Below are 13,291 nucleotides of genomic sequence, written 5' to 3'. Positions count from 1 at the left end.
CAAACAAATGTGACTGATATAGTTTGAGAAGCACTAAAAAAAACCTACAGCCACAGCTTAAGTCACATTCTTGAACATTTATTTTGATGAACAGATCTGACACAATCAAAATGCCTATCCCTGATACAGCCAACTAGAGGGACGAGAGCCTCATGGAAGAGAAACCGCTGAGGCTGTTCACCATGTTCCTCGACCCGAGTCTGACGGGGAGTCCAAACTACAGCTGCTCGGTCTCTCTTTGAAGCCACCTTGAAGAGGCTGCCAAGTAGGAGAAAGACCATTGATGAGGGCGGGGGGAAATAAAGACAATAGATTTTAGAGTTCACTTAAAATAAATTAGGCAAGATGGTCACTGCAACTAGCAGGAAGCCAATGACAACATGATGCCTGTTAGGAAGTGTATTAGTATGAATATCTATGAGCTGCTTGCCATTATAACTATTATATTTTTATCAGGAGACCAATTGTGATGGCCACGATCCTACATCACTACCTGTGAGCCGTGGGCCTTAAGGAGACAATGCTGAAAGCATCCAATGTAAATTCTTAATTAATGGACCCTTAAATTAAACCCTTTTAGTCCAGTTATGCTGCATTTTTAGCTGGAACACGAACATCAGCCTCAATCTACAAACCTCCATCACAGTAACTGTAGGTGCACAAGTTCCACTTCATAATGTGAGCATTTACACATTCCATGGAAACAAAAAAAAAAACAAAACAAAACAAAAAAAAAAAAAACACAGAAACTGACAACATATCAAGAGCTCATCTGGAACGCAACTTCTGTAGTGACCACGTGTTGATACAAGTCTTAATGTAAAACACAAGCTTAAAATACAGTACATTTCTCTTGGCAAAAAGCCCATGAAAATATCTGAAATGTAACAAAATCTGGCATTATGCCCGAAATCACATTGGACACAAACCAGTCATGCAAAACCCCAACTCAGTCACAGGTTTTACCTTTAGAACAAACTAGTTTTTATCTACAATAACTCTCCTCTACATCCCAGGTATAAATCGGGTCTGTAACTTTAAACATGGCTGTGATACAAACATGGTAGTTAAATGAAAATTAAAAAGTTGAAACTATTCAAACAAAGACAGGAACTCAATGATAGATAATACAAGTTTTCCCTCAAAAGACTGCCACAGAGAAAGACAATGCTCCATTTCTGTGCGCACCTCATGTTCATTCTAATGCAAAGCAAGGCTTCTGTCAAACTATTCCAACAAAGGGCAGCAGACTCAGAATGACCCTTAACAACGATGCAAACAACATGCCAGCTGAGGCAGTGACTGAGGAAGCCAAATGGAGTACTGTTAACATCAGAGAGGGAATTTTCCAGTCCAGGAGCTCCAATAGGGAGGGGGGCACTGCTGACTGCCTATTTAGTCAGTGGTGCCCAAGTGGGTCTCTGAGCCAGTCCACCTCCACACAGGTGCTTCAGGAGCGACTGCGGTCCTCTTGGGTTCCCACCAGCATTTTGCTGTATAGCTTCTGCTGCTCTTCTTTAAAGGTATCTTTTACCTTTCCTCGCTTCAATCCTCCATCCCTACGAAAGAGTTGGAAAATAGCGACAATAAATATTGATGTAGTGGACAGTGGTGCAGTTCTACCAGAGTAATTAAAATGCAGAGCACACACACTGTTAACACAAACTTTGGGCTTCTTACACTGTGACAGACTTGATATGCAGAATATACACTGAGCTGACCTGAAAAACAGAAACCACTGCACACTGCAATGCAATCCAACATACATCAGTCTAAGTAATGCTACCTTTGAGAAACTTGATGGATTTTAATGCTTGCTGACATTACTTCAGAAAGATGTTGAATTCAACTCTGGGGTTATGTTGGACTGCACAGGCATCTCTTGTGACTTGTCACAGTGGAAAAGATACAGGTGTAACTGATAATGTTAATGATGGTTCAGATCAATTTAGCAGCCAGTGAATCAGCACACACAGTAGACATTTTTTTTTTTTCACAGCAGACTTGACTTGTCATAGCAGGAAAAGCACGGGTGTAAATAATAACATTATCAATGGCTGGGTTCTGTGAAATGGCCCAATTAGTTACTGTAGGGAGCCGGCATGTACAACACCAGAACATCCTCTAAGTGGAATTCATTACTATTAAAAACATCTGTACTTTTCCTGCTGTGACATGTCAAAATGTCTGCTATGAAAAAGGTCTATGGCAAGGCAATGGAACCAGCACACCAAAGGAATATATCCATTATAAATCTTATTAGACACTGTGTCACTGAGGTGGACAAAATATTTAAGTATTAATGGATGTCAATCTAAACATACATACTGATAATAACAATAGAATTACTATATTGCAGAGTGCCAGCTGTAATCTTTGCTTCTCATAAAAACTTAATAAAAAAAAGAAATGCTCCATTGCATCACCAACAACATCATGAATTAATATCTTGTGTAATAAAACAAGCTTGTGTCTCATCTTGTATTATTTAGCAATGATGTGTATCAACCACAAGAACATTACCCTTTTTCATGGCAGCATTTCAACTGGTCATAGCAGTAAAAACAGCTGTTATCAAGCCATTGAGGTTATCAAATATGTACGATACCCGTAGCCACAAGACAGGCTCACCACAGCGGACTCAAGTTGTTATTAATGTTATGGTTTCCTGTTGTGATGTCAAAATGTCTTTAATATACCTCGTCAGTCATACAGTTTGTGTGTGAAAGGGATAGAAACTGATGAGAGGCGTTATCTTACCACAGGAGGTCGACCAGTCCCCCTTGCCTGGCAATGGCTGCCTTCACACGATTGGCAAACTGTACAGCATCCTCCCCCTCCTGTTAAGAGTATTGACATAAATATAACACAGGAAACCAAATAATCATAACTTAGTTATGTAACTTAGTTAAAAGGAAAAATAAATCTAACAACAACAACAACATACAAATAATTAATGGCATAGCAATTATCAATAAATGTTAAATTAACTGAACATTTTGCAGACTAGTATAATGAATGTACGGAGCTAAGAGCAGAAAAGGAGAAGCTCTGCAGTGAAATAATATTTGAGCCCCTGCTAAGTTTTAAATTCATTGTGTCTGAGCTATCACACATACTGTGTTTGTTATCATAGCAAACTGGCTCCTGGTCAGTCTGAGACCTCATCCATTCGCTGTGGCCAAATGACAGACTGCAAAATCCCTTTAGTGGTTAAATAAACCAAAAATTCATTTTGAAGCTGAATGCAGCTTACTCGGTAGGAGGGAGCTTTATCTTTGAGTGAGACAGAACACCAGTGGCTCAATTGAAAAAAAAAAAAAAAAAAGCCACTCAATACACGTTCTTGTTGTGTTCTGTTACTCTCCTCCTGGGTTCTACCCAAACCTACCGAAGTCCTTGTTCTTCATTAATAAGAATCAAAAGACTACTGGAATTAAATAATAAATCTCTGAATGGAACAAAAATGAGCTCTGCTGACATGTTGACGTAAATAAAAAGTTGATTCATCATATAAAAATTTTGTTCCCTAGTAGGTTGCCCAGACTTGGACCATGGAGTCTCACCTCTCTGCACATGGGTGGAAGGTACCAGACGCTGCAGACGATGGCCCAGCTGCTCATCATACGTAACAAATAGTTGACCATCCCAAACTTGCTGCTATTCCAGAAAGCGTCTCCAAATCTGGGATCGTACTGTGATGATCAAATACACCAGAATGATTTATGAATACATGAATGGTAGCAGGTAAAAAGCACGAGTCATGTTATAAAAAAAAAAAAGACATTGCTCTCACCTTAATGGCCACAGGGTAGACTGTGGCACCAATCTCAAAACTGCCCTTCTTAAACATCATAACTGACGTGTTGTTGATGCAGGTACCTGGGGATTTAGAGTATTCATTAAAAACTAAACTGATTTTTGGGCTTTTTAAGAAAACTAAATGAGTATAGTAGAATTGTGAGATCTTGCAATTTGCACAATAAAAAATCTCCGCTAAAAAAAAAAACAAAACAAACATACCTTCTGGAAAAATGAGAATGGGCAGTTTAGTTTTATCTTCAATGTGGTCATTCAATCTATAACACAAGAAGAAATTATCAATATATCATCTCATTTTAAGATTCCTAAAATATAAAAGGTCTTAAATAGGGTTCACACAAAACAAATCCTTAGCAGATATCATTTCCATCAAGACTTCACACGAAGTTAATGCCAAAAAAAAACTATTATATAGACTGATGGTAAAAAGGAAAACTGAGTGTACTTAAAATGGATTAAAAAAGGAACATGCAATGTTACCTTTTGGCCACTAGATGTCTGTCTTTCACTTCTGAGCGTTCGAACCAAATGTGTGGGCAGGCCTTGACCATGGATCTCTGAATGACCCCCATCAAGCCTCCGTGGATTTGTCCAACCTGATACACACAACACAAACAAATGCAAATAGCAGCACATCTATTTCTGGGAGAAATTTCATTTCAACAGACAAGCAGCTGCCACAGAAAAAGTGACCAGTGTCAATGTTTTGTAGCTTTCTTCTAGGCAGCGGTATACAGTACAATAGTTACCATAGCGTAGCAGCCGTCGCTGGCCAGAATGATGACATCAATGGGTGATGTGTGGTTGGCGACACAGATTCCTCCATTCTTGGGTTTATTCTCACTGGGAAAGTGGAGACAGGAAGACTGTTAAGCTGTCATCATAAATGAAACAATGACTGAAATAACCTGCACAATGTGATGATGTAAAAGCAATGGGACCAGAAGTCTTCATAGAAATACGGGTAAGCTTTGGTCTTCTAGTGAGAAACAAAGCAACCAATGGTGTCTAATGGTAAAAGTTTGACCCTCTGACCATGCAGGACCTGAATATATTGAGTACACATTCCAAAGATAGAGTTACAATCTTAAATAGAGAGAGAGAGAGAGACCCCCACTTCCTATGTCACTTGTGTATTTTTAGCCCCAGACTAGAGAGGAGAACGTGTCACAACAGCCTAGGCCTTGATGGCAGACACTCAGAAAGCCAGATGACATGATACATAGCTCTATCTACATAAAAGTGCAGTACAGCCTGCACTACAGTTTACCAAAAACAATACCAGCTGTTATATACACACTACGGTTTGTGGGCAACGCATCGACTTCTTCCTTCACATCCTGTTGCATATGCCACCTTCTTCACAAAAGCTTGTTCTCAGGTTTCATGTTCCTCTCCGATTCTTATTCTGACATATTTAAGTAAAATGTTCCCTTTAATTAGAAATAAAACAAACTAACAACCATCCTTTGGAGCATTTATGGTAGATAATACTGCTACACGATTCTGGATCCATTCAAAAATAGTGATACTTATGGTTGTCGAATTGGCTATATGAGCTGTAAATTTGCTGTAGCCTGGTTGAGTGTGCCTATATAACAAAGCATTACTGACTAGGGTTTTTGTGCTTCACAGAGGCTCATAATGAGGCCCAATGCAATGAATATGAATGTCTGAGTCAAGCCTCGGGCACCCTTCCCTTTCATACTCACACTCTGGGCGCTTACATTGTGACTGCAAACACACCCTGGTTTCTGTTCTCCAGAGAAAACTCATCTGTCATTATGTAACCTCACACAGACCCCTCTCCTGTCATGCAAGAGGTCTGCAGTGGATCATGTTCCAGAAATAAGAATGGGTCCATGTGAACAAAACAAGCAGCGTTTGAGTGGCCTGGGTTTTTTCAGTTATATCCCTCCGATTCAAATTTATGACAACTTTAAATCTATATTGAAATCATCCCTGAGTCTGCTCTTTACACCAGGTACAACTGATAATCCCCCTTATCCACAACTACTTAATGACAAAAATGTCACAGTATTTGGAAAACTGTTACTTATAATATGCCATCTCTTACGAAAAAATAAAATTAAGTAGAAGAATACTGTTTACAGCAGCAAACTCTTCAGTTGCCATTTGCAGCAGTGACTTACACTATTGTTGTAATGGTTGTTCCTACAACAGCGAACAAGTGCGTATCAGCTGCCCAAATAAAGTTGGATCTTTCAGCATTGCTGCACTTTTGTAACCAACTTCTTAATTAAATCTTTTCTATAACTTTTAACATCTGCCAGATGTGTAGCTACATGAGATCGGTTATTATGTAAAAGGAAAAAACTAAAAATATATCACATCTATCAGTAGTTCCAGTGAGAACTTGAGATAGGTTGTCAAGGCATTATATACTGTGCCTTCATAATCTCTCTCTCAAGTAGAAAAGAATGTGAGAGCTCACGGGGGGTGATAAGGAGCCAACGACTCTAACCACCAAAACCAAGTCAATATGCTGCAACGAGTAACACATTCAGATTATTTTTTTATTGTACTCTGCTGTAGTCATCTGAGCAAATGGATTTATGAATGAGTGTACAAACACATCAGAAGCAGCCAATGCCAACAGAGGTAAGAGTAGCTTTTGCAAGGCAAAACACATGCTGCTGAAATGGAAATGCAGAGTTCGGAGTGACAACAGAGTAATGTAGGACTAATACAAATAATCTGCATGTAAGGAGCAAAACTGGTTATTCTTAGCCAAATGTGTGCATTTAAAATATTTTATTTAACTGCAAAATGTATAATGCAATATTTTCTTGTGTCATCACCACTGTGGCGTGAAAATGACTGTACTTGCTGTTTTAAGTCAGTGAACAGCACTATGTTTAATGTCAACGTGTTTGTGTCTCGACTGTCGATGTCTATGGTTTAAAGAAACCGGTTCGGCTGCTATGAACCTTTTGTGGATCACTGTTTTGCTTCAATTATTTCTGTTGATGAGATTACTACAAGTCATGTGAATCTCACTTCATTAGAATAGGGACTGTAATCATTTTCCCAGGGAGTCTGATTTTGACTTTGACAACTGTACTCTTGAAAAGTCAAAAAGTACTTGCACCAAGTCACCAGTCATGTAACTATAGGGGTGTGGGATGACAGCATATGTCCTGTTTACCTGTCATGGTAGGTTATGATGGCAGTCAGAGCTCTGACACATATTCTGTAGCACATCAAATGGACTTTCTCACTCAGAAAGTTTTTCATCCTGCAAAAAAGGAGCATACAACAGCGCCATTTACTTTCTGTGTCTTGACAGTAAATCTATGATGAACATGTCCAGGGGTCAGAGCTGATATTTTTTTTATCAATTAAAAACAGATGAGCTTATCATCAGTCATACCTTCCATTCGGCAGCAGCCCAACAAGACAAGTGAGGAACACAAGCAGGCCTACACCAGTGAAGGCAAGAGTTACCCTGGTGGAGAGACAGACAGGCAGGTTACGCTTAATTCTACAACAGGGAATCTTAACGAGCAACATTTTTTTTCGTAATTAAAGTTCTTAATTTTTTCCACAAACATAATGACACACAAGACCAGTGAGCAACAACATTTCTATAAAAGACAAAGAGCAAAGAGGATGGATTCCATGTTGTAATTATACAAATATCTAAAATGCAAGACCTTGACGCCTAGCTATACAATGTTCCTTTCTCTACTACAAGCTTTCACTAAAAGAGAAACCACTCAGGTGACATGCAGAAGGTCACAAGTAATGTTATCCAGGAGAACGGGATTCTTGTCAATTAAAAAGTATCTCGCTCTCCTCTACTCCACCCTATCACTGATAATAGAGTAAAGAAACTGCAGGAAAGCATATTAGGTATGGTTAAGCTGGCCCACAGGCCGACTTAATCTGGATGAACCAAATCATCAGTTGGAGAAGGTGCTGATTAATTTTAGAGGATAGAATAAGACAAACATTGAAGAGCAGAAGGTTTCATGCTAGTGAATGAGCCAGGCCTATATTCATCTAGACAAGAAGTTAATGAGGGAATATATTAGCTAGTTGAGAAACTAGAATGATGTCTGTCTGTGCAGCAGTGGCCTGATTCGTCTCCCCACCGGCAACTGGCAGTGAGCCAGCCAGGCTTAGTACTGAGTCACTGTCCCTGAGACTCTCAAAGCTGACCCCGAATAAGATCTCCCTCTTTCATCCACTGCATGTAGCGACAATTCATGTTATATTTAAAGCACAAAATGATGCATTCTCATCATATTCACACATCTTTAATACAGCTGGATGTTGCTCATATATATAAATAAAAATACACACACACACATACATAAAATGGTATTAAAATAAAATTTAAGGCCAACAACATGTTAGTCCTATGATGGACTAAGGATATACCATGTGCCTCTTGCTGGGATAGACTCCAGTCTCTGCACCATTGCACAGGTAATGCTTTGGTGTCAGCTCTGGCTTTGTGGTTTTTGGTGATAATGCTCAGGATTCCCAGGTGTTCTAAACTACCCACCATACACAGTTGGCATATGTGGCAACTTCAGCTTTGACTGCTTAAATTGTGTTACACCACCTCACTGGGTGGGTTTGTATTTCTTAGAGACAAAGATACTTGCCAGTGTAAAATTTTGGTAACATTTGGTAAATATACCAATGATTGTTAAATACGCAGCCTCAGGTTTTATCACTGAGGATTTGTATCAGATACTCAACCAAATTCCAACGTAGAAGTTATTTAAACACACACACACACACACACACACACACACACACACACACATACATACAAAAACAAAACACATACAGTGGATTGATGTGCAGGAAATGTGTTTCCTGATGATGCAGTACTTGAGAGCCACATATAACTGATAGCAGTTTGAAATTACCGACAGTGTAATACTAATATCAGAGTCAGTGTTAATGTCAAATTTTAGTTTTATGTTATACTGGTGGCTTTTTGAGGAGAAGGAGCTAAATTTCCATTCCTGGTCCTGTCTTAATGTACTGAGTTTTTCCTCAGAAGCATCTGTGTTTCTGCGTGATATCAAGCAACCTCTACATCGTTGGTACAGTCAATACCTGAGAGGCAGCAGGAAGCCATAGCGGATCAGCAGGCCCAGTCCCCATAGGACCGTCAGCCTCAGGCTGATGTAGTGGAAGTTGTTGTTGCTGCGGGTTAGCAGATTCCAGGACTCCAACTCCTCAGCGGAGAACCGTTTCGTCACCTCGTCATCCATGATGCTCTCCACTCCTCGCCGAGCAAAATAGAAGATATCAGACATCTCAAACTCAGTGGCTGAGTCCAGGTCTCTGTTGCTGCCGCTGCGCCGAATCTCCTTGATCTCCTCCTCCAAGGAGGTGGGCTCCTTGGCAATGATAGCTGGGACAGTCCAGAGACAGGATGTCAGCAAAACGCAATTATATAGATACTGAACATGCACACATGCAAGGAAATGCAATAAGAGTACGTCTTACCATTTGAGTAGGGTTTGTACAAGAGGTGATTCTTTTCTTTTGCTCCTCTCTCTATCCTAAGTGTGGCCCACTGCAACGAAAGAACAAGAGGAGTGTGAAAATGTGTCCTAAAATACAATAAATGCAAAAGATTGTTCATGTTGTTTCTTTAACAAATTATTCAATAACATACCATCATAAAAAATTAGAAAGGGGAGAACAGACAACATAAAAAAGTTTTCGTGACCAGCTGCCTCCATTAAAAAATGTTGTATGTCTAACTTTCATAACTTAAACATTCAAGAAACACAGCAAATTCTTCCACAGTGACAACTACTTACTGGTTAAGTTTACTAGTAAGTTCATTTTACCCATCATAATCTGCCTATTCTGAGTGTGATTGTTGTAAATTGTTATGGTGGAAAACTTCAACAAAAGCTGTGGAAACGAGATTCTGAATTCTCAAACATAGACCTCATCTTGGGCCAATAATACACATGGCTTATCTGTGACCACAGCCTTGCTCTAACAAACAAACATCATAATTGCCACTTATACTTTTTCAATGTGTATTATACTAAATGACAAAGCACATCCTCTGATGTAAAAACTTAGCTTGTTTGTGTGCACTGTGCACACCGACACAATAACTAACAGGTAGTGTCTACTGAGAGGCAGGAAAAGGACACAGTGTTCTCTTAACTGTAGGCAGAAAAGATCAGGAAATGATGGACTGGGAGGTGCTGGATGTGCTCCACAGCCTACAGTCTCAGACTACACGTCATACCATAACACATGATAACCCTAAGGTTTGTCAATCAATGTTAAGGAATAAACTGATTTTAAGTATACTCAAATACCATACTGCTAGGCACGCATGTTTGCATATGCCTGGAATTAGCCCCGGGCACTTTTAAATGTAAAACATTTAAAGAATGCTGAGCGATACAGTGGCTTTACTGCATCATGTGGCTAAAATGTTCTGAAAAGTCACAATATTTGAAAGTTTTAGATAGGCTCCCAGACAGCACATTTAGCATGTCTTTTGCAGCTACCTTTAAATCGTGTCTTGACAAGTTGTTACTGAGTCATCATATTAAAATGCAGCTACAGCTGACGGTAATGCTTATATGGGTGGAGGGAGGAGCAGCACACAGAGCACTAGTCCTAGTAATAGAACTGAAAACAAAATAAAGTGAATCCATCATGTTGGCATGTGGCTCCAGAGGAGGTTGTTTACCTATTCATGCCCTATGAAGTATTACTGGTGTGGGATTACATCACAAATAGCTTGATCTTAACACTGACGGGCTAAAGGTGCAACACAAAGACTCTCTTTAAGCATCTACTTGCAATCAGACACCAGTAAACATTGTCTCCACTTTGCATAGTCTGTACTTCATGCGTCCTTTGACCTTTTCTCTAAATCTCACGGTTGCTGCTGGAATCACAAGCTAAGAACATCTCTCTCATTTCCCACTGGTCCATTTATTTCTGGCACAAGATCTGTTCTCAGAAGTGCCTGCTGGAAAGTGATGACAGCTTCACTAGTGAAGATACACCGGAGATAGCAGGGAGAGAGAAACCAGATAACCATATCTCAGGTTATAGTTTTTTTTTTTAAGTTTGACAACAAAAGATTGTGAGGAAGAGTCCACTGAGGGGAAAATACTGACATCTTATAACAACCTTAGTGCACAATGTAGCTTATGTATTCATGCCATCGCTGGGGAATCAGTCATTTCTAGAGAGCAGACACTGCATCACTTCAGTAGGCAATATTCCAGGCTGTTGGAGCTATGTCACAGACTACAGTTAGTGACAAGGTCTGTACCGCTGTTTTCTGCGGTTACATAACAAGGGAGGAATGGCCCTGTGGCTGTGATGTTACTCCGTATCCGCTAGTTAATGCAATGATCACTGGGTGGGTGCTACATACAAGCATAATAAAGCCAGCACCTGACCAATGCACTGAGATGAGCATGTGAAGCCAGATAACATCTAAAAACGTTGACAGAATCGCAGCTGTAAAAATCAAATGTCATAAAAGTAACTGTCTTCCACAAACAAAATTGAATTGTATTGATTAAAAGGGCGGGTAAGAAATCCACAGCCAGATCAAATATAGGCTGTCCACATAATGATGCTAACAGCTTTTATAGTTTGTTTTATAAACAGGATGTTTGAAGCAACAGGACACAAAGAACTATGCAAGAATAGTGACATACTTTTAGCTATAGTTTTGCAGTGTTTCCAACCTCAGCCTCTACCCAACAGTTATCATTTACAAATGATGACATTATTTCACACTGCAGTAACTCATAGAGCTTCCTCATTTCAAGAAGTAAACTGAAAGTAGCAAATAGCAACAGAATTGCACAAGCTCTTACCTCAAAGATCTTTAACAATGTTTTCATGTAAAGACGTCGGATGCCGAAGGACACTCCGAAGATGGCAGGCACGATAATGAAGACCAGCAGCAGGGTGAACCACACGGTGAAGGAGATGCCCAGGAGGATACACACCAAGTTGTCGAAAGGGTTAAAGAAAAGCTCCATCTTGCAGTCAGGATGGCGATGAAATCTACTGTATAGTTGAAGTCAGAGGGCAGAGCAGATGGCAGAGGAGGCACGGCACACCACCTCCTGGCCCCAAATGGCCCTTATCTTTTGTTAGCAAAAGGACTTCATCAAGATGACTAGGGGATGGAGTTTCTACTCACACTGAGCAGGGAATCAATACAAGTACAAGTGACCATCTTGACTTTGCCCTCATGGGCAATATCGATGAACTTCATTATTTTCACCATCCCATCACTTTCTGATATGTCAATTTCCAGGAAAAGGGTCGTTAAGGGGTTAAAGCCAGCTGCAGTGAGATAATGTCCGGTCCTTGCTGGAGATGTCCTTTGCTATTTGAGCAAAGCCTCCCGCCAGAGAGAGAGAGAGAGAGAGAGACACACAGAGAGAGAGAGAGAGAGAGATGTAAACAATGAAACAAAAACAACTGGGCACAGCAGGTGGTGGAGATCCAGGGCTCTGCTGCTTGGTGTCACACAGACCTGCAAAGATGTACAAACAAACAGTCAGGATGAACCATGTCACAATAACACGTCCTCTTTGACCGGAGTACCAATCGTGCAACTTAACCATTTAAGACAGAAAACGTGACCCGGTGTTTAAATCCATGCATTTTAAATACCGGTGTGTGTGTAAAGTTAACGCCAGTCTCTACTAACTTAGCCATTCGGTTCAAGATAACGATGTCACTTATCTTGGCAAAGGTTTGCTTAATGATGATATATCCCTTTTCGGTGAAGGACCGATAACTTTACATGCAAACGATCCTGTTATCAGCCACGGAGCAGAGATAACGTTGGAGGCCCTCTTCACGCTCTCTGGTGATGCAGCAGAGACTCCTCCATCCCTTAACAAATCTCACTAGTGTAGCTCGGCTCATCGTTCTCCAGTCAATACTTAGCTGGCGCTTTCTAGGATTATTTGCCGGCCAAACGAAGCACACGGGAGTAACTAAATGTGCTCTGAAGACTCATGTATATCCACACGGACGATTTTAAAGTCCAACGTAGGCTAAAGTTGGCCTGTGGCCTCCGAGCTAGCGATGAGCTAAATGTTGTCTCCTAGCTCGCTCTCAGCCGCCCCGGTGAGCGTGAACTGCTGAGCCAACCGTTTTGTTTTAAGCATGGGTTTGTTACGTGAACTCATCGTCTTACAGATAACCATCCTAACGTAACAGTTAACGTACACGTTGTTTAACTAGCTAAATAGTTGACCAACCTTCAGTCACGCTATAGTGTCCCGGCGCCGGTAACGTACAGTAGGGTTCCACTAGTCCATCACTTCTCTTTGTCTTGCGGTCTACTAGCCAAAACTCCACCCGGTGGACAACATGAGCAGGCAAGCGGGGCGGCGACGTGTTTTAAACGGCCAGCCCTCGACCGGGCCCCCAGCAGTCTACTCCGTCCACGATGTTT

At 40.6% G+C, this 13,291-nt stretch overlaps 1 protein-coding gene across 2 annotated transcripts; it reads right to left on the bottom strand.

Annotated features, from left to right (window-relative positions):
- Positions 1-62: 62 nt before the first annotated feature.
- On the bottom strand, positions 63-13,290 carry LOC137194418 (glycerol-3-phosphate acyltransferase 4-like). Of its 2 annotated transcripts, none has more exons than XM_067606301.1 (13): positions 13,095-13,290; positions 11,688-12,358; positions 9,319-9,388; positions 8,923-9,223; positions 7,217-7,291; positions 6,992-7,081; positions 4,572-4,665; positions 4,303-4,418; positions 4,024-4,079; positions 3,797-3,882; positions 3,567-3,695; positions 2,761-2,840; positions 63-1,559 (listed from the first exon to the last, which is right to left on the bottom strand). In XM_067606301.1, exons 2-13 carry the CDS (start codon positions 11,853-11,855, stop codon positions 1,451-1,453), a joined length of 1,374 nt encoding a protein of 457 aa, XP_067462402.1. In that variant the 5' UTR covers positions 11,856-12,358; positions 13,095-13,290; the 3' UTR covers positions 63-1,450. The 2 variants fall into 2 exon arrangements, with proteins under 2 accessions (XP_067462402.1, XP_067462410.1); XM_067606309.1 differs by having other exon boundaries at positions 11,688-12,208.
- Position 13,291: the final 1 nt, after the last annotated feature.

The sequence above is a fragment of the Thunnus thynnus genome, chromosome 2 (assembly GCF_963924715.1).
Source record: "Thunnus thynnus chromosome 2, fThuThy2.1, whole genome shotgun sequence".
Taxonomy (NCBI): domain Eukaryota; kingdom Metazoa; phylum Chordata; class Actinopteri; order Scombriformes; family Scombridae; genus Thunnus; species Thunnus thynnus.
Note: the sequence above shows the minus strand (reverse complement) of the source record. Positions and strands in the feature narration are given on the sequence as shown.